The 27,464-nt window shown below is 31.8% G+C and overlaps 1 protein-coding gene across 1 annotated transcript; it reads left to right on the top strand.

Moving 5' to 3' along the window:
- Nucleotides 1-2,448: 2,448 nt before the first annotated feature.
- Nucleotides 2,449-9,334, top strand: LOC105319539 (matrix metalloproteinase-19). Its single transcript, XM_066084375.1, has 10 exons — nucleotides 2,449-2,453; nucleotides 2,847-2,947; nucleotides 3,219-3,294; nucleotides 3,782-3,924; nucleotides 5,840-6,088; nucleotides 6,328-6,465; nucleotides 7,096-7,269; nucleotides 7,428-7,567; nucleotides 8,065-8,216; nucleotides 8,984-9,334. Exons 1-10 carry the CDS (start codon nucleotides 2,449-2,451, stop codon nucleotides 9,084-9,086), a joined length of 1,281 nt encoding a protein of 426 aa, XP_065940447.1. The 3' UTR covers nucleotides 9,087-9,334.
- Nucleotides 9,335-27,464: the final 18,130 nt, after the last annotated feature.

Raw genomic sequence — 27,464 nt, 5'->3', positions numbered from 1 at the left:
ATATGAAAAAGGGACATGGTTACAATTTTGTTAAAAATTTATTGTTTCTAATGTTTCAGTAAGGCAGACAATGTACGGTATCTAAAAGTCAACCAAAATTCTACTGTCATTCGTCGATTTTTAAGCAAAATAAAACACAAAGCTCACAATTTTTGTTATGTGAATAACGCTGAGGTCATGCACATGCTAATGTAAAATGCTATTGTGCCATTAAAGAATTATAATTAACATTAAAGAGACGTACAGATACTTCTTTTTATGTTTTTTGAGTAGATTTCTCCAGTCAATTCTCTTGAAAAGAACGCACTTCTACGGTGAGTATTCATTTGAAAACGTCCGGGAAATGTATGGAATGTGATTTTCATCAAACACCTTATGGTATTAGCTGCAAACGCGCATTATGTATCACTAAACATGTTGTATTATTTTTTAACAGTAAAGACAAAAAGTGTCAAGTGCTTTACATTGGAAACAAATATTTCAATTTCAAATAGTTTTATTGGTTTGGTTTGAACTTATTTCATTTGGTTATTTTACTACAAAGAGGTTGGGTGCTCATTTTTAGAAATTGAGAAAACTCTCTCTCTCTCTCTCTCTCTCTGTTGTATTGCTTTCTAGAGAATTTTTTTTAGTTCAGTCTGCTTAATTATTAAACATATGATTAAATCTTTAGTGCCGTGTCTTGTTATAAATTTTTATTTTTCATAACTCTTAAAAATAGTATAACAAATAAAATGTGAAGTAAACATAAAACATTATTTTTAATTTAAATACTAGTATCAAGCGTTTTGAAAATAGAATCCCTCCTTAAATTCTATTTAATTCACAGTCCGACTTTTATTTTGTAATGAATATTTGAAATCGTTTCATTCAAGATTTTCAACTCCGAAGATGTGTACATTCAGTGCATCTTTTCTGTTACGCTCCGTTTTGATTAATCTTATTAACCCGTGGTGAAAATAGTAAAAGATCAAGCTCTAATCATTGGTCATGGTGATACATATTAAGGAATCAAGATCAAGGGAATTTGAAGCACCCCTCATTTCCTGAACATATATTTATTTCAGTGTAAGATGGTTATCTCTTAAGATGGTTAAAAATCATATACTACGCACATTAAAGAAATGAAATAGCTTTTTATTAAGTCTGCAATTATCGCTACCACAGCTTGCCTCTCACGATAAAGTTCTAAGCATCATCAACAAGAACTGTTACATTGAACATTAAAATGTTACGTAAGATGGAAGTGCTTTTGTATTATTAGAATTTGTTCTAGTGACCTACAAAGAGAAAAATGTAGATTTTTTGTTGCCTGGATATTTATCATAATCAAGTTTTTTACAGAGAGAGAGAGAGAGAGAGAGAGAGCTATTACTTTTATGTTTTTAACATTTTAAATCGTATAAGAAAATTGCATCAGTATCATGAAGAAGTATTCAACGCTGATTGCCATTTGAAACAATTAGTTTAGTTCCGTAAATTTAAATTCATTTAACATGCAAAGTCAGATATTTACTGGTCATTTGGGTATGCGATATTATTGTTAGATAAAAAATCAGGTACCGATATAGCTTCGAAAGAAAGAAATAAAGGACACTATCAATTGCACATAAAACTATAAGAGTTTAAAACTGAATAATTTATTAGACAGTAGCTGACGAATTGTAGTCTTTAATTGTTAGCATCAACTATAATAAAATTGTTGAACAAAAGACCCTTCAGGCGAATTACTCAGTTGAGAAACAGCTATCTAGTAATTTGCCTTGTGCGTTTTATCTTAAGTTAGATGTAAACGAATTGGGATTGGGGATTGGTGCAGAATCGGAGGGAATTGTTGAACAGTTTCACGATAAATATACACCAGGAAGGCGCACAGTAATTTGACTCTTTGTGGCATTAAAACGATTGTGCTATACCTTTTGCTTTTAATAACATAAATACTTTTTTCAAATGCAAGTGCTTTAGTTTTCGGCTGGAATAAATTATTGAAAGTTTAATCATGCAATGTGTTTAAGTCCGACATTTTAATGACAATTATGTATACAGACACTTTATCCCAGCAAATTAAAAGTACTAATAAATGCGCTTTGACATTTAATACGTCATTTGTTTATATGATGATAAATAACATATTCACATATTTTGGTTGTATGTTTGAAGGCAAACATGAGCTGCTAAATACCCGAACTTTAGTCTTAATTTGTAAAATTTTTGTACATAAAAAATGTTGTTCAAAGAATATAAAATACTATGAGGAACTTTGTATAAATAACCATCTTTTGGAACCCATTTATAAATGGAGTCAGGGTTTGAACAATTTAGAATTTAATTTTGTTACAGACATTTTACATATCAAAATATGTAATTCTGGCATTTTGTAGCTCGTTTTTTCTCTGAAATTAAGACAACTAAAAGATTTGAATTTGTCATTTATTTTCACATAAACAAATGACGTAATCAATTTAAAACATATATTAAACATTTGATTGGCTGGGATAAAATAAATGCCTGTATATATTATCATAATTTGAATGTCAGAGTAAAACACATTGACTCTCAACACTTCATCCAAGCCAAAACATAAACTAAACAATTACACATAGAAAAACTACAATAGCCTATATAATTCCGTAACATTTTAATTCTTGAACAATATATGTCTTGTGTATTTTCCTCATTACAGCCTTTGTTAAACACAGAAGCCTTGCTTAAGTTGGGGGATTCAAAATAAGACTGAACAATTCGAATTCTAAAGTCGGCTAAAAACTACTGTATTTTTCCTAAGTTGTTTTAAAAATATAATGCATTAACAGTTAGCCTATATATGCATGTTTTATTTCATTTAGATTTAACAACCATGATACCTCTCACCGGAATGTTGGTTCACTCTCTCCGTGTGGCAATAAAGCGGCCTATCATGGTCACCGAAGTCGCAGAAGCACGAAAGGTTTGTACAGAGAAAGCATGTTATAAAGAACAACAAACGCAATAAAAAGTTCATTGGTTCTCCTGATATTGGGAAAGCGAAAACAGGCGAAACAGAATCTATTGTAAGAAAGTTTTATTTTATGAAAATAACATAAACACAACATGATTTTTTAAATAGAAATATTCATTGTATAATGGTGATTTTAATTATTAGTCAGTTGATAAACAATGAAACACTTCAGCATGAATTCATAAAACTAATGTTTAGCCCTGACCTTTATATATTGAAGCTTTTGTTTGGGAGAATGACGTTGTGACTTGGGGTTTTGAGAAATTCTCGAGAAAACTTGAGCGCATTTTACAATGGTAAGCTTTTCTTGATCTCATGCTGCTTATGAACTTAATCGTGCAAATTTTCATTTATGAACAGCAATGGATTAGTAAACTCCATGTCGATCAAAATGGTTCTAAGAATTATTGACGTTAAATTGAAACCAGATCTAGAAATACATATGCATGTATTTCATTAAACACCATATTCAAGTACAATACACAGTGCACTGAACTCGACATCATGGGAAAAATAAAACCAATTTAATAGGAACGCGATACTTTCTGAATACGATACATTTATGCATGCAATATGTTATAACGCTTTTATTGGCTAAGACATTGTGGGAGGTAATAAAACAGTAGAGCCTATCCCATTTAGAGTGTTGATTTATTAGCCTCCAAAGCTGACACCATTGTTCATGTTGTCACCTACTATAAATTTTTTCGCTAAAGTTTCTGGAAAAAATTGAAACATGTGGAATGAAATACTTTTTGAATATAATTGCACAAACAATTGTAGGAAAATTTTCCGAAAGGCGTTAAGAACATGGTCAAGATATTCCAATTTGCGCTTCAAATATACCCGGAAGAGACCAGACATTAGAATCCTTTTTGCTAGGTATGAGCATGGAGATGGGGATTACAACGCATTTGACGGTCAAGGTAATCATTAGAGTACACGGAACTATGTATTTTCTTGGCATAGCACACAGCAGAAGTTAACATATATGATGGAACCGACTGCAATAATTAACCATATTCTAATCACATAATTATTTGTAAGTTTTTTAAGAAAAAGAGAGAAAGAAGGAAAAAGAAATACAAGTACGCTGTATCAGTTGACAGTTTTGCACACACAAGTCACCAAGTTAATTTGAATGCGTGCTACAGAGGCGGATGCAGCAATTTTGAAAAGGGGGGGGGGTTCCAATTGATGAAAATCAATACGCGCAAAATACATTATTTGTCAATAAACAAGGCCTTTTGAACGTTTTCAGTGCGTAAATTTAATGAACATTTATCTCATCAATATCTATTTCAATATCAGAGTGCACTGCATTATTGAGCGTTTTGGTTTAGGTAAGGAAGATTTGCATAATTTCCAGCCCTTTAAAAAAAAACCAAGTCTCCAGCAATGAGAACGTGCGTCTATGCTATGCTTAATAGAAAGAAACACCAAGAAACCAAAAATAATTCAGACTTGTTACGACAAGCTATTATAAAAATGATTTTTTGGTAAAAAATTTTTATGTCTTTGATGTTTAAATTCTGAACTATTTATTGACTTTGATTTCTATCGGTTGCCTTCTTAAATAAAGGTCTAAATCATAGGATATGACAAAAATGGGGATAGTTTATCTGCTGAATAGGTGGAACATGTGAAATACAATTTTACAAGCAATACGGTCGTCCCAGGGAACTTGATGTGATGTGACCTCTGTATAATAGGTGCGCCACATCACCCGGCATTAGTACAGATGCGATCTTATTCAGGAAAGTTTTGAAAAGTTGTGCATTTTCATAATGGTTTATATATAAACCCCTTACACGGTATTTTGTAACATAATTTCCGATTCTTGGAAACAAAACAGAAAAGGGCTTTCTTTTGTATTTCATGTGGGTCTGAAGGTACGGTATAGCTAGCATTCCAGAAAAATAGCATAACTTGCATAAAATTAACTATAATTGTTTTTTTGAAGAAATAGAGTAGACAATACATTGTAGATGTTATTATAAATCTGTGTTTTAAGCAGTGTCTGCTTAGCTAATTTTTTAAAAATTTTCCACATGTTTACTCACAGAGGTGAGTACCGGATGCTGATGGGGAGTACCTTTTTCAATAAAAAAAATCGTTAGGGTTTTTCATATAAGAAATACATGTACATGTAAATTACGGTGCGTTGTAAAAAATTCTTTAAATTAGCAATTTTAAAAGCATTTATTTGAAATAATTACAGTATTTATATTATAAATGGGGACAATTGCCTTCAAATAGGCATTACAAGTTTTCAAAAAAAAAAAAAAAATTATATGTCCCAGAGAAAGGGGGGGGGGGGGGGTTCCGACCCCAGGAACCCCCCCCCCCCCTCTGGATCCGCCAATGTGCTAAGACACTTGCTATGAGTAGTACTTTATATTTTAGCAGATATATTTTCATGCATTAGAGAATGACATAACTAATGATATAATTGGACAGAAAAAAAACGGTTTAATTTAAAGCACTGAAAGTATACTATGTATCTAACTCATTTTGCGTAATAATGTAGGAACAATTGAGATTATACATGGTCAACTATTTTTTAAATTGTCTGTGATATTAAGGAATAAGAATTTCCTTAATGTGATAAAATATAACAATTGTTGACTTTGTTACCAAACTTATTATTCCTAGTGTATCACAATAAAGTTATAAAACATAGAATTGAAAACTATCCAGCACCAGACAGCACCAACACAGTTTTAATTCAAAAATATACAATGAAGCAACTGAAGTTTTAATTTTATGATTGTCGTAAACGTCCGAATAGATGGTGTTAATTCTATGAAAATTGAAACCTTAATTTGTCACGTGTTTCAGGCCGGACCATAGGTCATGCTTTCCGACCAAAAAATGGTGGAACACACTTTGATGACGATGAGCTGTGGTCGGTAAGTACTAACTTAAGTACAGGTGAGATTCACCTCCCCACGGCCGCACTCCACGAAATCGGCCACGCCATCGGGCTAGAACACGTGAGTGATTACTCGTCCGTAATGTCGGCCTATTTCACAACACCCAAAGCGAGGCCTTCAGCATTGGATATCGCACAGCTACGTGACCTTTATAGTGAGTATTACAGGAAAAGTTAATAAATTGTTTGTACTATGTATTATTTATTATATCTTTGTTGTTATCTGTTGTTATATCAGTTCAGTGTGCTTTGTATTTACAACAGGGATTTTTTCGAATGAAAACTTTAAATACACGATTTTAAAAGGAAGTTTAAGAGTTAAACACGAACACAATTTTATTGATTCCAATAATTGTAAAATGATTTGTTCAAATAAATATAATTTGTATGTCAGGTCGCAGAAAACCAAGGCCGCCAGCAACAAATTATAGTAAAAAAACAATGGTTCCATATTTACCACCATCGAGGAAGGAATTGAATAAAGCTTTGGATAATTGCAATGGAATACGTGATATAATAATGCTACAGAATGGTCAGTATTGATAATGCATTCTGAGTATATTCAATTTCGCAATTAGGATGAATCAATCAATATCTTACAAAAATATATCAATATATTGATTAAAATGAGCGTAGGTGTTTTAAAGGGGCATGGTCACGATTTTGGTCAGTTTCTATTTTTCTGTTTTTATTATTTACAATGCATTACTAGTGCATTCATAATTGAGGGTCAGTCGTAGAGTTATAAGCAAGATACAGGGCTCAGAATTCTTTGTAATGAAAACAAGCCTCGTAACCTGTTTTTGTTTACATAGGTTCAATATACCAGTAAAACACTTTTTGTAGCTAATTTTTCTATCTTCTTCATTATTTAAAGCATAAACCAAGACTTCCTAAGTAATAAACGTTTACCACATTCATTTTAGGTGTAAAACTGGAATATTCACTTCAACATTGAAAATGTTAACAAAAGCTTTGTTTACATAGCAACGAATTTTAAGCTCTGTAACGCACTTATAACTCAACGAATGATAACCAAATTTGGTTTCCTATTAAATCGCCTTATTGAAGCATTGCAATCAATAAACTCGGAAAAAGTTTCGATCCAAATCGTTGCCATGTCCCTTTAATGCTTACACCAAGTATTTTAACACCTCTGCAGGTAACAAACGTAGAATGTTGCACATATTTGCTGGAAACATAACATTCCGAGTTAGCTCCAATGGTAGGGAGCTTGCTTTTCCAAAATGGACTTCTAGAGTATTTCACGGGGTTCCTGGAGATGTTGATGCTGCCAGTTATTACCAGAAAACGCAAGCACAATACTTTTTTAAAGGTGCATCTTATTGCTAATAATATATTACCCGATACTTACTATTATAAGCAAAGAAATACATTTACATGTATCTTATTTCATGTTACACAGTAATGATGATTGAATGGGTCCAAAAAATATGTCACTGCATCAATTAAAGTCTATATTTCTGTTTACAGGAGATCAGGTTTGGAAATTAAAAAGACGTCAAATTGAACCCGGTTATCCAAAAACTGTAAAACTACACACATTGTTTGAAAAACCACGAGCAAGTGTAGTTGTCAAGACCTGGCATTCAAGTGGTCTTTTCATTTTTGGGGTATATATTTTAGTCATAAAAATTATTCTTTACAATACAATAAATTACGCTGAACAAAGTCGTTTGTAAACAGCTTTATTGTGCATTTATATTCTCGGTCAGTTAGTTGACAATATATCAGAATGTTATCTGTATTCAGGTTTAAAGTATAGAATTGTTGCATTATTTGAAACCTAAACTAATTTGCATGTCATTGATTTACCCACCGTTCTATATAGAATATGGTTTTTTTAATATTCTATTCTTAACATGTTCAATGCCGGCAAAATTTCCTTATTTAAAAATTTCAAAAGGGCATACTTTTCTTAAAGTAAGGGGTACTCAAAGAAATCCACAAATTAAGATATATATAAATTTATATATATATATATATATATATATATATATATATATATATATATATATATATATATATATATATATATATTTGTGTGCGTGTGTGTGTATTTAAGATCTGAATTGACACAAATACCAATATACCAAAATATTTGTTAAAGAATCGAACGTTTTGGGAGTGGAGTCCGTGGAGAGACAACACTACGGCGACTCTCCCGAGGCCGATTTCCCGACATTGGAGAGGTCTGCCTGATAATATTGACTCAGCAGTACAATGGAAAGACCAATATGTATACTTTTTCAAAGGGTCGAAGTAAGTAATGTTTTGACATAATCTAGAAATAATTGCAATTTCCTTCTGCATATTTGAATGCATCAAGGAGACCGGTTAAACTACCGTGAAAAAGCACAAACAAAACTTTCTCTGATAACCTAGAGACCCAAAAACCACACAGAGGTTGTAATCTAGCCTTATTGTCGTTTTCAATTATGTTTAGCAACGTCTTATTATTATAGATAATTGTAAGTCAAACAAAAAAATATGAGGGTTTTAACTGATTGTTCTATGTTAGTGTAACGATCGATGGATGCAGTGCCAATAACTAAAAATTAGGGATATATGAAGTGCAAATTACGATTTCTTTCTTGATTAAGGGTATAAGTGCAAAATTAAAATAGTAATTTTCTTTTTTTTAAAGTGTGCTTTTGAAAATGTCTTATAATAATTGATTATAAAACAAAATATAAAAAAAATTGTTAAAACTCTGTAAAATCTACAGTTCTGTCGTATTTGTAGAGCCCGTCATCTTGTTACAGATTTACAAGCATGCTACTCTAATAAAACTGTGAATGTTAAAATATTTGTTGGAGCGTGTTTTTCAGTTATACCTACTATTCAACTCTTATTCAACCACAAAATTGTTTTGTGAATTCATTTTCTCTGAGATATTTTATGCTTAATTATTTTTCTGATAATCGATATTTAAATTTCATTTGTAAATATATATATATATATATATATATATATATATATATATATATATATATATATATATATATATATATATTACCTTTTTTCAGGTATTATAAGGTTCATCCAAGTAGAAGAATGGTTTTATACGGGTATCCGAAGTCTATGCCTCCTCCTTGGTTAACAACATTTTGTAACAGTAGTCATCTATAAATCTATGTAAACTAGTTTTAGTATTTTGAATAAATCTTATCACAGAAATTAATACACACAATGTTAATGCTAAAAAAATTATTGGATTCTATTTTTATGCGATAAACTATCACTTAACTCTAAATATTTCTCTACATGTCACATGTATTTTAGTATTAATTGTTTGTTATTAATTATTATGTTATCATTTGATGAGTTTTATCAGCAACTACAAAAGTATAAATCATTATGAGATTTAATAACATACTAGTATATAACAAAATGTCTTAAATAAAAATACTTTGAAAATACATAAAAGTAGAAACGCTAAAACATACATCATTGTCTTCGTTGTTTTCCTTGAGCTCCTTAAAATATTCTATTTATAAGCACTAACATAATAAGAACAAAAGTCCATGTTTCCCTTGGGCTTTGTTGAAAGACACTGCAAATTTTAAGGGTACATTTAATCAGATTTTCACAAAAAACGGATGGATAAAATTTGTTTACCACAAAATACTTCATGAATTTAGATTAGAACGTTGAGTGTCTAATCAATATCTTTTGTTTAGTGGAAGAACCTTTTGCATACTCATTTGCCGATGTATTGTGATTAATGAAAAGAAGAGTACCAAAGATAGGCATAAAGCATGTAATCGTATTCTGTTTTCTTTTTTGACGAGAATATTTAAGTCATGAAAGATCAAGTTTCGAGATATGCAGATGAGACAAATCGTTGTGAAAATTTGCGCTTAACATTGCACTTAAAAAATATAGAGGAACAAAATACAATTGGTTGGACATTGATTATATGCTGTGATGTCCATAGACCTTGCGATTTGTAAAGCGTAAACCAAGAAAGTTATTTAGGCCAGTATTTTTTTTATTTTTAGGTTTACAAACCCGCCACTCCGTTTTCTGAGTTTTTAGAAAAAAAATAAAATTACAAAAAAGATCTTTTTTTTCTCCCCGACAGCAAATTTTTCCTATAAAAAATAGTAGGAAAAGTGTATTGTCATTGTTATCACAGAGGCATAAAATCTGCTCTTTTTGTGTCATGATAGACAAATTCCTTACGCATCTTTTTCTCGTGCTACCTTCTTCAGAGAAGCTTCTACAAACACTCTGCTGTAAGTTTCATACTTTGAAGTTTTACCGACAGTGTTGACCAGTGGCTAGACGAGATAGTCACACCTCACTGAACATGGCTTCGATAGTTACCTGTGCAACTGTTTTCAAGTACATCACTGTAAAATGATTCCCTTTCTTTTTCTGTTGAATTAGCACATGTATTCATTGGCCTTTTTAAAAATTTATTTTACACACGGACGGAGAGAGAGAGAGAGAGAGAAAGAGAGAGAGATGTATTAGAGATATTATAAATTTCTGCAGTAACTGTTCTCATGAACACATTTTAAAGTGACCTGCCTAGTGAATTAAAAAAAAAATCATATCATTGTTTGTGCATTTTCCGTTATTTTCAATTAAAATTTACCATTACATAATTATTTGCATAGTTGTACTTTGTACATGGAAATTCAACAGGATAAAATACATGCACACATATAGTTGCAGTGATTTTATAGAGTCTGTTCACATTCACAATGTTATGTTTGAGTTTTCTCACATATAAACACCCAAACCAATTTTGTAAATAAAATGTGAGAGATTAATGAAGTTGAATATTTTTTAACTGCAGAAAACATGAAAGTAATAAATATTTTGTATATTAATAATTATATACTAGTATCATAAAGGAGAAAACGTACATAAAATTTAGGTTTTTTTAAAAAAATGAAAAATGTTGACATGTCCGACAATAGTCTGACTAGTAACTTTGAATCTTGGGCTAGTAACTTTGTGGCCAAATTTTGTAATTGCACACCCCAATAAAAGCTGTATGTCTAATATTCTATTGTACTACTAGTGATATGTTACACAGATGACATACTTTTCACATCCCATGCTACACTTGATGCAGTTACACACCACTATCATGAAGTTGTCATTCATTATATTATTAGAATAAAGATGATGTCATAAAAAAAAAATTTCCTCCTACAGAACTTTACAACTTTGTGGTTCGTAAACCTAAAAATAAAAAAATTGTAGGTCAAAAGAGATTTTTATTTTTATTTTTATTTCCTCCTCCTACGGAACTTTATCATTTTGTTGTTTGTAAACCTAAAAATAAAAAAATGCTGGCTTTATCATATTTAAAACTGGGTAGCAATGAATTTTTTTTGTTAATGACAAGTCAGATATGTTTTTTTTTTACTGAAAGAGAGCTTGTAAACAAGACAACTCCCACACCCGTGGTCTGATTTAAATTACTGGCACACCAGTTTCGCTTTCATAGACTCAGGTTACCGGAACAGATTAATTACCTAAATGTTTTGCGTTCGAATTTTTTTATTAGCATGTCGGGTTAGGAGATTCTAGAAAAAAAACCAACATTTTTGCAAGACATCTTTCAATACGATTTGATGTCCATGGCATTCAAGTTACCGGTAGTTCTTTTACAAAAAATATTTAAAACAATACTATTTAACGGTGCAGTAAAAAATCGTTTACTTGGAAATTGCAGTGATAACCTATTAACCAAGTTTATTGGAAAATTCGTCATTTTACAAAATGTTTTAAAATAGCTAGAATGATTATCATAATTCATCCCGCTCGCAACTTTAACGTTGGTGCATATTTAAAAGCTAATCGTGTCTACTTTCAGACTCAGATTTCTTATATGTTTTGATAAGCATCCCCCACACTACGTCATTTTGAGAAAACTATACCACTCGGGCCATTGAACTATGTCCATATTTATACAGGGTATTGATCTTTAAGCAGAATTGAAAAATGTGCGTGTCCAAATTAATTCACAAAAATAAGCATATAAATACATAATCAATAATGATTAAAACAAAATCGATGATGTTTTGTTTGTGGTTTACATATAAATTCAAACTGATTCATTGCAAATTTTAATTAGCAAGTAAACGAAGAGTGTTTCGAAAGGTCTTCCTCAGAAGTTTTCCGGAACGTTTTAGAAGGTAAATCAGTACACGAAAATGTTGACTATACATGTATCATTGTTTGCAATGCTGCAATTGATAGTGCTTTTCACTGTGTGTTGCTGTTCATTTGGACTTACCAAGGAAGTCGTGGACAAAGTGGGCACTAACGGGAAAAGCCACCATGCAGATTACATGGAAACTATTGAAAAACGGCGTCCTATAGCCAAAGACGATAACGACGATTTCATCGAATCTTTAATACAAAATAACAAGGTTTATGTTTCAAAAAGAGGACACACGTTTAGTCCTTGGGGTGGTAAACGGTCTAGGATGAGTGTAGCCAGACGGAGAGGCGGTTCTTGGGACAAAGAAAAAATACGAACCATTTTGGACATTTTGGAACTTATACAATACGGACAAAGCAAGGAAGCCACTTTGGAAAACCGTGTTAAACCACCATTTGCGACTGGTTCTAAGGAACGCTTGTTTTATGAACAGTAAGTTGTCCGATTATAAGAACAGTAAAACGACGAGAGTTACTATTTTATTTACAGCAATTACAACAACTGGAATTTACCTAGTTGACCAGTTTTTGATTTTGACTGCAAATTAATGTACGGGTGATATTAAGCTTATTATAAAATTTTATTCATGGTTTTCAATTATTTATCAGAACTGTGTACTTGTACGATTGATAAACGATACCAGGATTCCTTCAAACTATAATGTTTCGATGAGGGTGCATAGTTGTGTTTTTTTGTGAGGAACTTAATATTTTACGTTGAAATATTAGAATAGAATTATATGTCTATCATTACATCGATTAGTTTCAAACTGTTGAAAAATAGTACGTTTTATTTAACTATTGATGTCTGAGGCTGTCATGATAAAAACTCAGTTTGCCATTCACTGCACATTGTTTTTTTCAAAAATATATGTGCAAATTACAAACATTGAACAAGTGTGTTATTTTTATTAAGGAGGCAGATACAATTGACCTCTCTGAACGACGTTTACGATTTATAAAATATTAAAAGTGGGTCCTTTTTAGAACGCTTATGTGTATATATTCAATGCAACAAAACACACCAGTAAAAGCTGGAAAATAACAAACACTTTTTCATAAAACGTAAAATATCAGAAATATTAGTAGCAATTGTGCACAAATTGTATGTAAGGAGATGTACATTTTTGAACATGGTTCACATATCAAATAGGTGAAAAGTGTTGCTTTGTTAAAAAAAGGAATCAAAATGATAACTTCTACATTTATTTATTACACATTAAACTCTCTCAGCTTTCAAGAGTTTATCTTTAAAAATCGAATTCATTGTTTGAAATACTTAATTACAAACGTTAAAAAATATTGTATTATGCTATGATTACGGTCATGATATATGAAGATCTGATTTTAATCAGATTTTACTACAAGCCGTTGTGATTCATACAAACACCGCCATTAAACGTGAAAAATAGTCCATACGTAGCGCTGTAAAAGTCTACTGTGTAGTTGCGACGACCAGAAAGTACGGGAAATGTTAAAAGACTATAACATCACACAAAACAAGTCATCAAAAAAGCTAAAAAAAAAAAAAAAAAGGAAAGGGGAATCGATCAATTTTTAACACGAGAAAAAGCATTTCATAAATAAACGAAACAATATCTTCAAACAATTATTATACCATTAATTTGATTAAATCCAATTTATTATGCCTGTTTTATCCAGCATGTAATTATTCTTTGGAGCGGGCTTAATTTTTTTTTTCTAGAGTGTTTAATGTACAAGATCGATGTGCTTGACACGGAATGCCTAAGTATCTAGATTCGCTTTTAACTAAGGCATACACTTAACAAATCATTATCATCTTTCAATTATAAGTTAAGGGATGTTTAATTTATCAAAAATTGTTGCTGTTTTAATAAAATTTATAGAATGAATTAATAAATATGTAAAATATTAAGCAAAGATCATACAAAGAACTGCGAACGGTAGCATATTGTCTAGCCGCCTAACTAAAAGTCATTTTTTGATAATTGTCTAATTGAATTTTTTTTTTATATTTATGGAAACATTTATGTATATTTTCATTAGACATAAATGATTCGTCAACAAAACGAAAAAACTTAGTATTTTGGGGTAAAATAGCTCATTTCACAATAGAAACTAACGGAAAACGAAATTTAACCCCCCCCCCCCCCCCTTCCTGTGAAACATGAATTCCTATTGGTGGGTTTCACATATTCACCTTAATATCCAACGTAATTATGTGATTTTTAAGTTTTCATGCACACATCGACCGCTAAATAATATTTTCCTCACTCATAGAGACCGATTTCAAATATTTAAATATTAAGACCCTCGTTAAAAAAAACTTTTGTTTCAAAATTATTTGACTTAAAATTCCATTTTGATATAAATCAATTAGGGATTGGTTATACTTTTTAGCATCGTCTCAAGCCACAGGTTTGGTGTCCATTCTATTTCCACAATAGTTTGTGGAAATAGAATGGACACAAAACCCTTGGCTTGTAGAAATTAATTCTTTGATAATTATTCGAATAAAAAATGAACTCTATACAAATCAGCATCCCTTCTCAGAATCTACCAGACAGATCAAATTTAAATATTATACTAAATTTTAATTCAAATAAGGGTATGACCTTGAGCACATGGGCACAGTTAAATGATCTAGACTTTGCAGATGACTTGGCACTTAACCCACACACCAAGGCCCAAATGCAAGAGAAAATTAACGCAGTGGCAGAAACATCAGCACAGATTGGTATTAACATCAACATTGCCAAGACAAAGACCTTCAGAGCAAGCACACCATCAAATGATACGGTAAATATAGAAGGAAAGGAAATAGAGGAAGAAGATAATTTCACCTACCTTGGTAGCATAGTGTACCAGCAAGGAGGAACAGAGGCGGACATAAAAGCTAAAATAGGATAGGCCAGAATAGCATACCTGCAACTTGGAAACATCTGGAAAGCCAAGGGAATCGCAACACGTACCAAAATTAGACTGCTTAACAGCAACGTAAAGGCAGTGCACCTATATAGTTCAGACACATGGAGGATGATTGTATCTAGGGGTATCTAGACTGTGTGTAGGCGGACAAAAAAGGAATGGGTAAAACTGTAAAGAGATAGAAGAGGTTGCACAGGATAGATGGGCCTGGAGAAATCTTGTCAGCGGCCAATCCCATAGAAAGGGTAGCAGGCATAAGTTACTCAGTAAGTAAGTTAATTTATTAACAATTGCTGCTACTTCAATGAAATTAATAGAATGAATTAATTAATACGAAAAATATTAAGCAAAGATCATAAAAATTTCAAACCGAAGATCATTTCTTTGATAGACATTTACTCTACTCTTAATTCAAAACAGATGACTATACATACGTTTGGTAGTCAATATTGTTCTGTAATGTTGGTTTACTTAATTTCAGGATGATTAACAGTAATATTGAGTAAAGAGAGTGGTACACAATTCAAATACTGCAGTTAGAGTTACTTTTCTTGAAACATTATTACATACTTTGAAATGACAGTTTCATATAGAGCAAAAATTCAAAACAATCAATTCTTACAAGACCAACATTGTATATAAATTGAAACATCTTAATGTAAGTATAACTTTTAGCAATATTAAGAATATTTCACAAAAAACTTTGAAAAAAAAAGTTTTTAAAGTAATGTTTTTTTCTTGAAACTTATTTTTATTGCAAAAATTTCTTTTCAGAATTTATGCCTAATAAGCTAAAGACTACACACCCTTCAAAACAACCACCAAATAAAATACATATAAGACATTTATTCATATGATAACCCGTAATGATGAATTTTTCAAAAGTGTGAGGAAAATATAATTAAGATTCGGGTAAATTACAGATTTATCTCGATATAATCCCATTTACAAACTTACTTATAAATGAGATACAAACAGTTGTTCATTTGACTAATGATAGTTCGTCGTTGGAGTTTCAAAGTGTCAATTTCTATTGTAAAGTGGATTCATACCTAATTAAAGTTTAGATATATCCAAATATCCGATTCATTTTTGCATCATTAAATAGAAAAAGTTTTGAAAAAATAAAAATAGAACAACACGGGGATTCAGTTTAATGGACTTTCAAACTCTTTTTAAGCCAAATTACTGTTGCTGTTGAAATATATTTTAATGCCGTTGTTTGTGTTACTCTTCTTGAATTCTTGATATTACCGACACCAAATGCTATAGATTACATACATCAAATTGACAGTTATTCTTAAAGAAAACACAATAACCTTTTATACCAAGACATGAAATAGATTGATTCTTTAGCAGTTTTATAAATCATTGTTATATTGTAACAGCATGCCTCTTTTTAAAAAAAATGAATTGCACTTCGTTTCCTTAGTCAAACCATCGATTAGCATTATTTGTTACGGGGTTTTTTTCCATTCAAAATAATGCAGTCGATTCTCATGACTCATTAATGAAATGAATTTAAATAGATTTATTTTGGGTGTGTGAATGGTATAAATTGTTTATTAAAGGTGGAGTTTGGAAACTAAAACAACTCAAAATCCTGCATAAACCATATCATATGCTCATTACCAAAATGCAAAATCCATGTGTTTTCAATGTCGTTAAGGAACTCCACCTTTGATGGCGTATTATATGCAGACCATTTTGTGAAATATATCTGTAAAATATATGAAAAATTACATTAACATATAAAATACATGACTCGCAACATGATAAATGTGTATAATTGTTAACCCGATCAAAACTATTTGTACATCCTATAGTACAAGTATGTCACATAAAGTATACGAAGATCAATCAAAATATACGTAGTTTTTTTCATAAATATTTAACTTAACGTCATTTTTTCACCAAATTTGTTAGACATAACTTAGCAATGGATATTTGTTTTATATAAAATAAAACCATTAATATATATTTGTTTAGAATTATTAAGATTTATTTATATACAACTAGAAAACTGAGGTCACATGTTGTGTTTTGTCGAAGGTCAGAAAAAAATTAGGCCTAAAACCAAACAACATTCAAACCTTAAAGAAAGTATTATTTTGTGTATGTGTGTGTACCCTATTGTGAAAGCGTATATAATTTGCTTGAACAGAATCATTTACAAAGAACAGAAATAGATAATCATCAAACTTTACTTAACAAAATAACATCGCAGGACTTCATGGAGCAGCCAGAAGTGTTCAGTCAAATACACCAATACTAACCGAAAATGCACGTCAATGCAAACAATTAGTCAAAAGTTTATCGTGTGTATTAATGGAATGTTTTTGGGGTGGTATAACTTTGTATTGGACGACAGCCTCAAAGTACACATCATCAGTAAATACATAGTCAAAAGAGTTTGTACCATTAAGTGTCGTTAAAAATATTTTCTCTGTTGTGAACAGAGATACGCAAAAAAATCAAACAAACAAACAAACAAAAATCGAAAAACTACCGTCTAAGGATTCTCCAACAAGTGTGGAAACGTAAAATTTTACGTGTTACTGAGTCAAGCTTACTTCAGTGTGAAGAAAAGAAAGGGGCATTTTGGAAAACAACAATACGTCATCATGATGTGTTTAAATGTTACCGTGATCAGTGGTGACAAAAAATAATGTTTTTAAAATCGGATAACAAAAATGTTTTTCAATCAGTTGGAATGAAACTTCACCAAATAAAATTAAAAAAATTGCTTATTCATAAATTAATCTTTAGATTTGACCTTGAAGCTCGCACCCGATAGGGACTTTGTGTACGTATTTTTCGATTTACTAGTATTGACAATATCGGTAAGTATCTGGCAAATGAGAATCGATTCTGATTGGACTGCACTAATAGGATCGGTTTACACTGTGTAGTCATTTCATAATTTATAATTCGTAATCGGACCACGATTTGAAATATGAAGATTTAGCGGATTTGGTTGGTAGTGTAAGGTATAGCATCAATTGAATAAGATAATTGAAGAAGGTGATATTCTAACATTTCTCATGTTTTGGACTGGTTATGAATAACGGACCTGAATTCAATTGTAAATGTGCTGCACAAGTATTTAAGGGGGAAATAATAATGATTTTGATAAATGGTGAAAATAAAAAATATGATTTTGACACGGGTAGTATTGACAAATTTTAAAAATTTGACTACAACTTGGGCAGTTGATTAACTCAAAAGAAGAAAAAAATCATTGATTCGACGTTTCGTCAAAATTAAGCTTCTAATTCTATTGATTGGGTTTCTATCAATATTAAAAATGCTTTCGGAAAATCTTAAAGAATCCTAGAAATAGTTCAAATATCTCAAGGTATGACAACACCTGAAAGGTACGATTCCTCCTAAATATACTTTAAATAAGCTAACTCCCACACAGGCTAATTCAAGTCTTATCTATGTCTTCTTTGGGTATCAGTAACTGGTTTTTTTTTTCTTAGGAAATAATGAAACCGTCTTCAACAGCAACTAAAACCAAAAAGCGTCATTAAATCTCGAAATGTCTTCAAGTCACGATAAAAATAAAGCTGGTGGAATTTAAATTGTCTATTCCGATGAAACCTATTCGGTTGTGCAAAACGATAAGGCATATTATCAGAAATAGAAAGCGAAACATTCTTCAAATTAATTAGACCGAATAATGTGTTCATCTATGACGCAGACGGCGAAACGTTCGTCGAATAGTTACATGTGTTGTTTAGCAAAGTCATTATTAAGAATTGTCGAAGTCCTTGTTTTGAAATGTTTTCATGAAAAACTGCTGTATCCAAGGGTACGCAAAATATTCAATTAGCTGGGTAGCAGACTTTCATTTTGTAAATCAAATAAATGTAGATAGGATTTGGAATTGCTTTCGTCCGTGGTGTACGCTCCACTAAGAATAAATAACATCTGATGCAGCGAGAATTCAATGGTATGATTACAACGTGATAATTTTATCAATATAACCATAAGGCATTTGAAATTTCTTTAAATTAGATTTTTAACTCTATTTAAAACCGTCTTTTTTATATTAAACAATACATCTTGTCTATTTTCTTATTTCAAAAATACATGCAGTACTCCACGCCCTGCTCGCCGGCACGCTATAGAGTATAACTGCAGAGCCTTTTTATCTTGATAATTATCCTTTTTATCGACGCTTATATATTTTAATCCTGCAATCTGCTTTAGTTTGGTTATTTATGATTATAATTTGTTTTATAATATGAATATCGAAGTGTTATGTATCGTTTAAGTTTAAAGATTTACACATTCGATTCACGATTCTATGAACCGATTTATGACATTTACATAGAGACTGATGCAATCTTAGTTTGCCATATCCTTAAATCCATCTGACTGCTCAATATGTAGTTCATCTAGCAATAAACATGTCTACAGGTATGATATGCTACGAATTATATGTACAGCATATTTTGTAATTTTAAAAAATACCTTTCTAAACACGATTTATCACAAATTTGACGTAAATTATTGGAACACATCTCTCCTCAAAAGAAAATCATTGATCAATGCTCACAGCTAATTCCAAAAATCTAATTTACAATGGTACAAGTATAACGAAATATCTAACCTTAACAATTTGTTTAATCTAAGAAAAGTAATTTTTGAAGAAGAATTATCTTTTGTTTCGTAGAAAAAAATTACAATACAGTGTACTTTATATGGGAGTGCGTCTCGGGAACGTAATGGGCATTGCGCCCTGTTGATAGACGAAAATTGAGTACAAAGTGAAAATTGACTGTAATAAAGTAACTGATGGACAGAAATAGCCGAACAATTGAAATTGAGAGAATGTGATCAATTGCAGACTATTTCAATGTTAGGAGGTAACTACAGTAAGGAATATCTGAGTAACATTTAATATTTTACAGAATGACAGACAATGCATTTGGAAGGTAACCTTTGCATTCAATGAAACGTATCTTTTTGTACTGAATTTTCAATTCGCAAATAACACAACATCAATAAAAAAGGGCAAGAATAAATTAAATAACGATCAAATAGACGCGTGAATTTAATATTATAAAATAATAGTAAAAATTATTGCATATAATGTCATTTCCTCTATTCTTACAATTTTAAACGATGCTAAAGCCTCTGATAAAAAAGAAGTTAAGGTTGAAATGACTGAATTCGATACGATTTTTATCAAAATAAATGGCTGCAAGACAAAACAAACAACGTATCCAGCCAACGTAGAAGACATCAAGATTTCTTAATTGCTTGCGTAATTGTACGGATACAGCTACCGTTACCGCTGCCACCAATGCTGCCTGTGATAAAGGTTTAGAGGCAATTATTCCTCCCCAACCTCGCGTCCTTCCACTGTCACAGAAAATTAATACGGGCGTCCCATTTCACTTGTCAAAAAAAGATTTATGTGCACTAGTTTGAATGGTGGCTAATTATTATCTTTTTATATTCTTAATCACATTTCATCGGTTTAGAAGAGGGTGTTCGAATCGCAGGAAATGATAGGATCACACAGTGGTAGGTGAAATTCGTAAACAAGACCAAAAACAACGAAATTGAAAAAATAATCCATACTAGGTAATACATGCTATCTGCTAAAGTTAAAACTGTACAATTATTTATTTTAAAAAAGCATTTTTTATCTATTTTTTTTTGGGGGGGGGGGGGGGGGTTAAAATCACAAAACTACAGATAGGCAGACCAATTAAAGTTATTACTCATTATTAAGATATTTTGTTGATTCAATTATTAACAAATGCATGCACACGAATAAAAGTGCTGGTTGGGCACCTTAAGCCAAACATATTTTAACCGAAATATTGACAGTCATTTATCTTTATATCTATTTCAAGTTGTAGTCCCTTTGACGCATACTCAACTATAATCGCAAACAGTCATTGCGTGCTAATAAGCAGTATTCACTTCTCTTTTTACTAATGTTGACTAACCCTGAAATGTGTGATCATGGCAAAATCTAAAATCAAGAGGGAATACTTTTTAATAAAGCTTCCGGCTGACTTACGATAATCAGTTTTTCCCACACAAATTAATACAAGGTGATAGTAAGCTCCAGTATATCTAGAAATAAAGAATTTCTGAGAAAAATTTAATTCCTAATACATTTTCAGCCAGTGTCGTCACAATTCTATGACACTATCAAATTACGCTAAGTCTGAAATCATGATTTGAAAAATTCCTCCAACTCGATGACACATATTACGTTCTCTGCTGAATAAGAAAACAACCTTAAGCTCTCTGAAACAAAAAGGGTGTGCGTGGCGATATGTCAGGTGGACTTGCAAACATTTTATGGTTGCATCTGCAATTTTTATTTTCTTATCCATAACATAGTACAAGTATAAAATATATTGACGTGTGTCTGTGTCATGTTACAATGTATATGCCCGGTACAATTGATGGCATTGTAGAATTTTTATAATTTGAAATTTGAAATCCGGTTATAAAATGCAACGCATTCGATATCATAATACCACTTATAAGAATATTAATTATGATATCAAACTGTTTATGTTGGGCATCAATTCTCGAATTTTTTAATCAAAAGAAGCATGCATATTGTGAATAATTAACCCTTTTTTGTACTACTTTTTATGATTGTCAAATATAAATCCAAAGAGTTGATATAGCTTATTTTTTTCTTCATCTTAACAGCTGCAAATACATATTTCTTCACATGTTGAATTTAACAGGTCGAGATAGAAGCACGAGTACCAAAACACAATGAATAACGAGAGAGATACTGAAGTAAAAAAACGAATAACTTTAAAGAAATCTTTTATCATACATATTTGCCGACAATGAAAACAAATTGAATAGGACCCTGCTTTCGCTTTTGTCACGTCCGGTTTTCTTTCACTTGGTGTGGAGGTTTGTTCAGCATATCTCCCAGAACTCATTGTTATTAATTGATTTCGAGAAGTGTTGGTAGTCTCATGTTTTGAAACAGAATGCCCAATTAAGAGTCTTTTGCTACGTATTCGGTTCGTTTTACGGAAGTCATGAATTGTATGCGTTCACAATTTGCTTCGACACCTTGCCAGCGATAAGATGTTGCAATGCAATTTCATCTTTTCTATTTGTGGGTGGGAGATAAAGTCGAGTCTTGTACTGATGGTCAGCACTTTTCCGTGGTTTTTTGTTATTGTTTGAATAGCAAGAGTTCAGTTCTTGTGTGTTTGATTAACAAACTGTTATGATCTCAAATGCATCTCGGGATGGATAACCAGGAACCAGATAATATTAAGTAATTTCAATTCTATCAATGAAGCAGTATCAGTACTGCCAAAGAAGAAACTATAATTACCAAAGGGAAGTTGAACTCCTTTGTATGAGCAAAATACAGAGAAAAAAAACTGGTTTAAGGGCAAAATCGCTCACTTATGCAATAACGTATAATTTCGACTAAAGTGTTAGCTAACTTGCTTTACGTAACGTAAAACACCCAATTCAAACCCCTCATTTTAAAAGTGGCATGTGCATATCTCTGCCCAGAGTAACTAAGAGCCTATGTTTACATTGTGCTTTAGCATGGAAACTCTTCATACTAACTTACATTTATTTAACAAATCAAATTGTCAAAATAAATATCCTCTAAATTTTCAGAAAAAAAAATTTCCATAAATTTTTTTTCCCGAAATTAGACTTTACTCAAAGCTAAAATTCTACATCCATATTCGTCTCCAAATTAATTATATTAAAATGTAAATTTATATATTTTCTTCAAACACTAGAAGTGTTTTGTTCTAAAGGCCAAGTACAATTAAATTAAACATAATCTGACCATTACACGAAGTATTAACTGTGAAGCACATTTATACAAGAATTACAAAACTTCATGAACTATGAGGAGGTGGTGTTAGGCAAGCAAGGTGTGAAATAAATATTTCATAATCTATTTGGCTTTAATCTAAAATTTGTCAGATAAACATAATCAAAGGTTATTATATATGGTGTTTGTCTTTAAAATAAAAAAAAATCAAGTACATGTGTTCATTATAATCTGATTATATATATATATATATATATATATATATATATATATATATATATATATATATATATATATATATATATATATACTTTGGAAATTCTGATATGTTTAGTAGCATTTGTTATGGCTTGATTGACACGTCCTTAATACAACTCTGAAATGTTCTCACTTCCAATATACTTTTGAATGAGTGTTATATTACAAATACGTATACATATCTCATGTAATACCCAATGTGAAAGATAAAATTTCATTTATAAAAAATCCTTTTAAACTAGAACGTTCAACCTGTAAATTGCATTTATCACTACTTTTTCATTACATAGCATTATGAAATATCGGGGTTTTTTATTAACATGAAGTAAAAGTAGATAGAGGTATTTTTGCATCAGAACATGTTTGACAACTTTATTCAGGACGACAATTTTGTATGGTTCATTTGAATTTCTCAGACACATCTTCACTCAAGTTTCTAATTAAAAATTGATTATTAAGCATAACGTTTCGCACTACGGTGCAATAAACTTGTCTTGACCTTTCTACACTGAAATTCAAACCTACCAATAAAAGGCTTTTTTTCTCTTTTATCTTGTTGTATAAAAATTCGTGGTACAAAATACAAATAAAAACCATTTTTTGTAAACTAAATAAATCAATAAACTCAAAATTTTTGAAAGAAAATAATTCACAGCACGGTTAGTTAGGTAACATTTGTGGACCTATGAAATACCTTTTTAGCAAACAGATTTACAAGCAACGACAATTTGTGTTAGAAAAGTCTAAAGATTTACAAAGCTTATAACAGACTGCCTAAATAGAATCATTCTGCAGGGGAAACATATGAAAAACAAATGAAGCGTGGGTAAATTTTGAAAATTACGAAAAATTGCTTTATTATTGTAAAACTTTTATGAGATGTTTTTTACGCTCTTAAATTATGCCGCAAATATGTGCAATCATGGTGATTCTGAATGTGACATAAATCATCATGGTAAATAAAATGAAAACGAGTTAATATTAAAAGTTTGCATGTATAGTATCAGGCATTCGGTGAGTTCTACTATTTGCGCACACATTACGAATAGCACTACTTTGTTGACTATGCAGTGACAGCTTTGTGTAAATTAAAAGTTTCATATTTTGATGCATATTTCTTGAGATTTACACTTTCATACAGTGACATAATTATGCAATCATACTTAAATGCTTAAAAAAAATTAATGGGGAAGTTCTCTAACCTCGCCTACTATAAAAGTAAAAAGTTAAGTTACATGTGTATTCGGAAAACAACAAAACATTGCAAATTATGATATTTGATGCATGTTGTAGTTTCGGCATAACATTAACTTATTTCATAATACTGATAGTTAATATCACATGCCAATCATTTCTTTAAAAGGAATACTTTGTTTCTGTACTGTTTACCGACAACTTTACAATTACAGCGCCTTTGAACTTATGTGTGCAGATGGCACGGAATCCCGATCCCGATTCAGACAAACGTGTGCTAGCCTGGTTCCCTGAGCTACCCATTACGCACAGGAACCAGGCTAGCTCATGCTCAGGTTGAATTTTCCCCATGGCATCCGGTTTAACCTCGCTTATAAATATTTGCGTGGACCTCAGGGTCCACGCAAAAACCTTTTTTAGTGTTTGTTATCCTTTAGCAAATATTCTACGACGTTATGCATTCTCTGATGCCTGGATTCTGTTAGAACTTTTATGTTATGCAGGTCTCATTACCAGGAACTAAATTATCACAACTCTTTTAGGTATATATTGATACAATTTTAGTAATTCCTTTGCAATTTTAACACGGACTTTCTTTTGTTCATCACTAAGCAAATGAGGTATCCACCTAGCGTTTATTTTTCTAAGCTTTAGATTTTGTTTTCAAAATCCCACGAACACGTGCTAACAACAAGTTTGTAATGCGAGCCAATATCCTCATGGTATATTTTACGTATTTTGATTTGGTTAATTTTTACATGATGACATTATATTAGTTTAAGCTCTTGTCAGTGCCAGGCAAGGTCATCAACTGACCAAAAAGCTAGCTAAGTATCGTAATTGACAATCACTGGAGTGGAAGTCCCCACTTTATGTCAACCTCATTGACTATGAGAAAGCGTTTGACAGTTAGAAAAAGAGAGGCTCTGTGGAAGATAATGAGGCATTATGGAGTGCCCGAAAAAACTTGTTTCCCTAATTCGTATCACATACCTAGGCATGAAATGCAGAGTTACCCATGCTGGTCAGATATTTGACAGTTTCGAAGTCAAAACAGGAGTTCGGTAAGGATGTTTGCTGTCGCCATTTTTCTTCCTCCTTGTTATCGATTGGATTCTGAAGACTGCCACATCAGACAGTAGTCATGGAATACAGTGGACAAGAAAACGGAACTGATGAAGATAAACACCACTGCCCAGATACCAGTAACAGTTGGTGATAAGTCCATCAAAGAAGCTGAATCCTTCATCTTCCTTGGGAGTGTGGTGAACAGACTTGGTGGCAATTGAGACTCTGACATCAAGTCACGAATTGGCAAGGGAAGAACTGCATTTTCCATGCTTAAAAACATATGGACCTCTAAGAAAATATACAAGCTGCGGATCCTTAACTCCAACGCTAAGTCCATCAGCCTGTATGGTGCGGAGACCTTGAGGACAACTAAAACATCACTGTAGAGGACGGATCCAGACCTTCTACAACACCTGTCTCAAGTGCGTTTTCAACATCAGATGGCCTGAGAGGATCTCAAATGAAGACCTGTGGAGGAAAGCAGGACAAGAACCAATGGAAATGCAAATAAGACGTCGGAAGTGGGGCTGGATAGGACACGCCTTGAGGAAACCACTATCTAGCTCTACACGCCAAGCCCTTACCTTGAACCCACAGGACAAGAGGAAAAGGGGACGTCCAAGAAACTTCTGGAGGCGGGATGCAGAGGTAGAGCTACAGAGAACGGTGCCGCCAGAGCAGCCCAGAACCGTGTTCGTTGGAGGACTGTTGTTGATTGCCTATGTTCCTCACTGGACGAGAGGCCAAAGTAAGTTAATAAGTAATTATATTTAACTGTTACAAGGCGACCTTTGCAAGCAGTATCTCTGAGGTGTTCGTAATCTGTTTTAAATTTAGCAACCCACCTACAAACAAACCTATGAGACATTTGACCATTCTCATAGATATCATAGACCTCACAATGAATATCTACGGCTTTAATGCAAAGTAAGTACCTACCTTTTATATAGGCCTTAATTTCAAGTTAATTGTTTGCTCTTTTTCAGTAATTTTGAATAAAGTGTAATAAATACGCTGTAAAGCAAAGTACATTGTAGCTAGGTCTGATATTGTGAACTGGAAATTTTCTTCCGCTTCGATTCAAGGATAAATCTAACGTACATTTGTATCAATGTGGTTTCAGAAAGATATTTACACGATTTTAACACGAAGAAGGTGAAATGACAGTTTTTTGGAACACTCCTGGTATATAAAACCAATTTATTTGTAGGATGACAATAATAAAATGTGACTTCAATCTGTGCATATAAATAGCTTTTCACACAAATCTATGATTAACAGAAGGTTCTAATCAACAATCATTTTTCTCATATAAGAATATAAATACAATTTAACGCTTAAAATTTCCGACATGAAAATGAAAGCTCATATTGTATTAACTAAGACTAAAATTTGATTTGTTATGTACTCTCACGATATATTTAATGCTTTTAGAATGAGATTCATATGACAGTTGTTTGGTAAGAAATTTGAGATCAGGAAATGAATAAATAAATAAATATTTTTATTGAAATGTATAAAGAGGCTACACGTGCAGTTTTCTAAATATATCGTTATTAAAAAGTTATTAATTTTTTTTTATCTCCAAAACTTTCGCAACAAAACATATGTTCTCACGTATTTCATTTCCTTCCAAGATGTCAGAGAATAAGTTTTATTTTCATGTCGCGGAAATATGAAATAAGTCGTTGTCATATTTCTTATCTAAATTATCAGTGTTTTTTTGAATTCGATAAAAATGATTTCGCTTGCAAAGGACACATTATCATCTTACATATAACACTAGATAAAACTGCCAGGGACTCTCGATTTTTTGTTTTTAAAATTGCCCTATATACACTTTCACGGTTCCCGAACCAGCCTCCAGTCCAGCTGTCATAAATTACCATGAGAATTGCAGGTTTATGTCTTACCATGCAATTAATCAGTTTCTTATGGGGGGGGGGGGGTCAATCATCTTTTATTCGAGTGAAATTTTGCGTTTTGTACCTAACCTCTTTTTCAAACACAATACTGAAAGTGAAAGTTTTGGCCACAGTTTCGCAAAAGTGCTAATAAAAAGTACTGATATGAAA

The sequence above is a fragment of the Magallana gigas genome, chromosome 5, assembly GCF_963853765.1.
Source record: "Magallana gigas chromosome 5, xbMagGiga1.1, whole genome shotgun sequence".
Lineage (NCBI taxonomy): Eukaryota > Metazoa > Mollusca > Bivalvia > Ostreida > Ostreidae > Magallana > Magallana gigas.
This window is presented reverse-complemented; position numbering and strand designations above follow the sequence as displayed.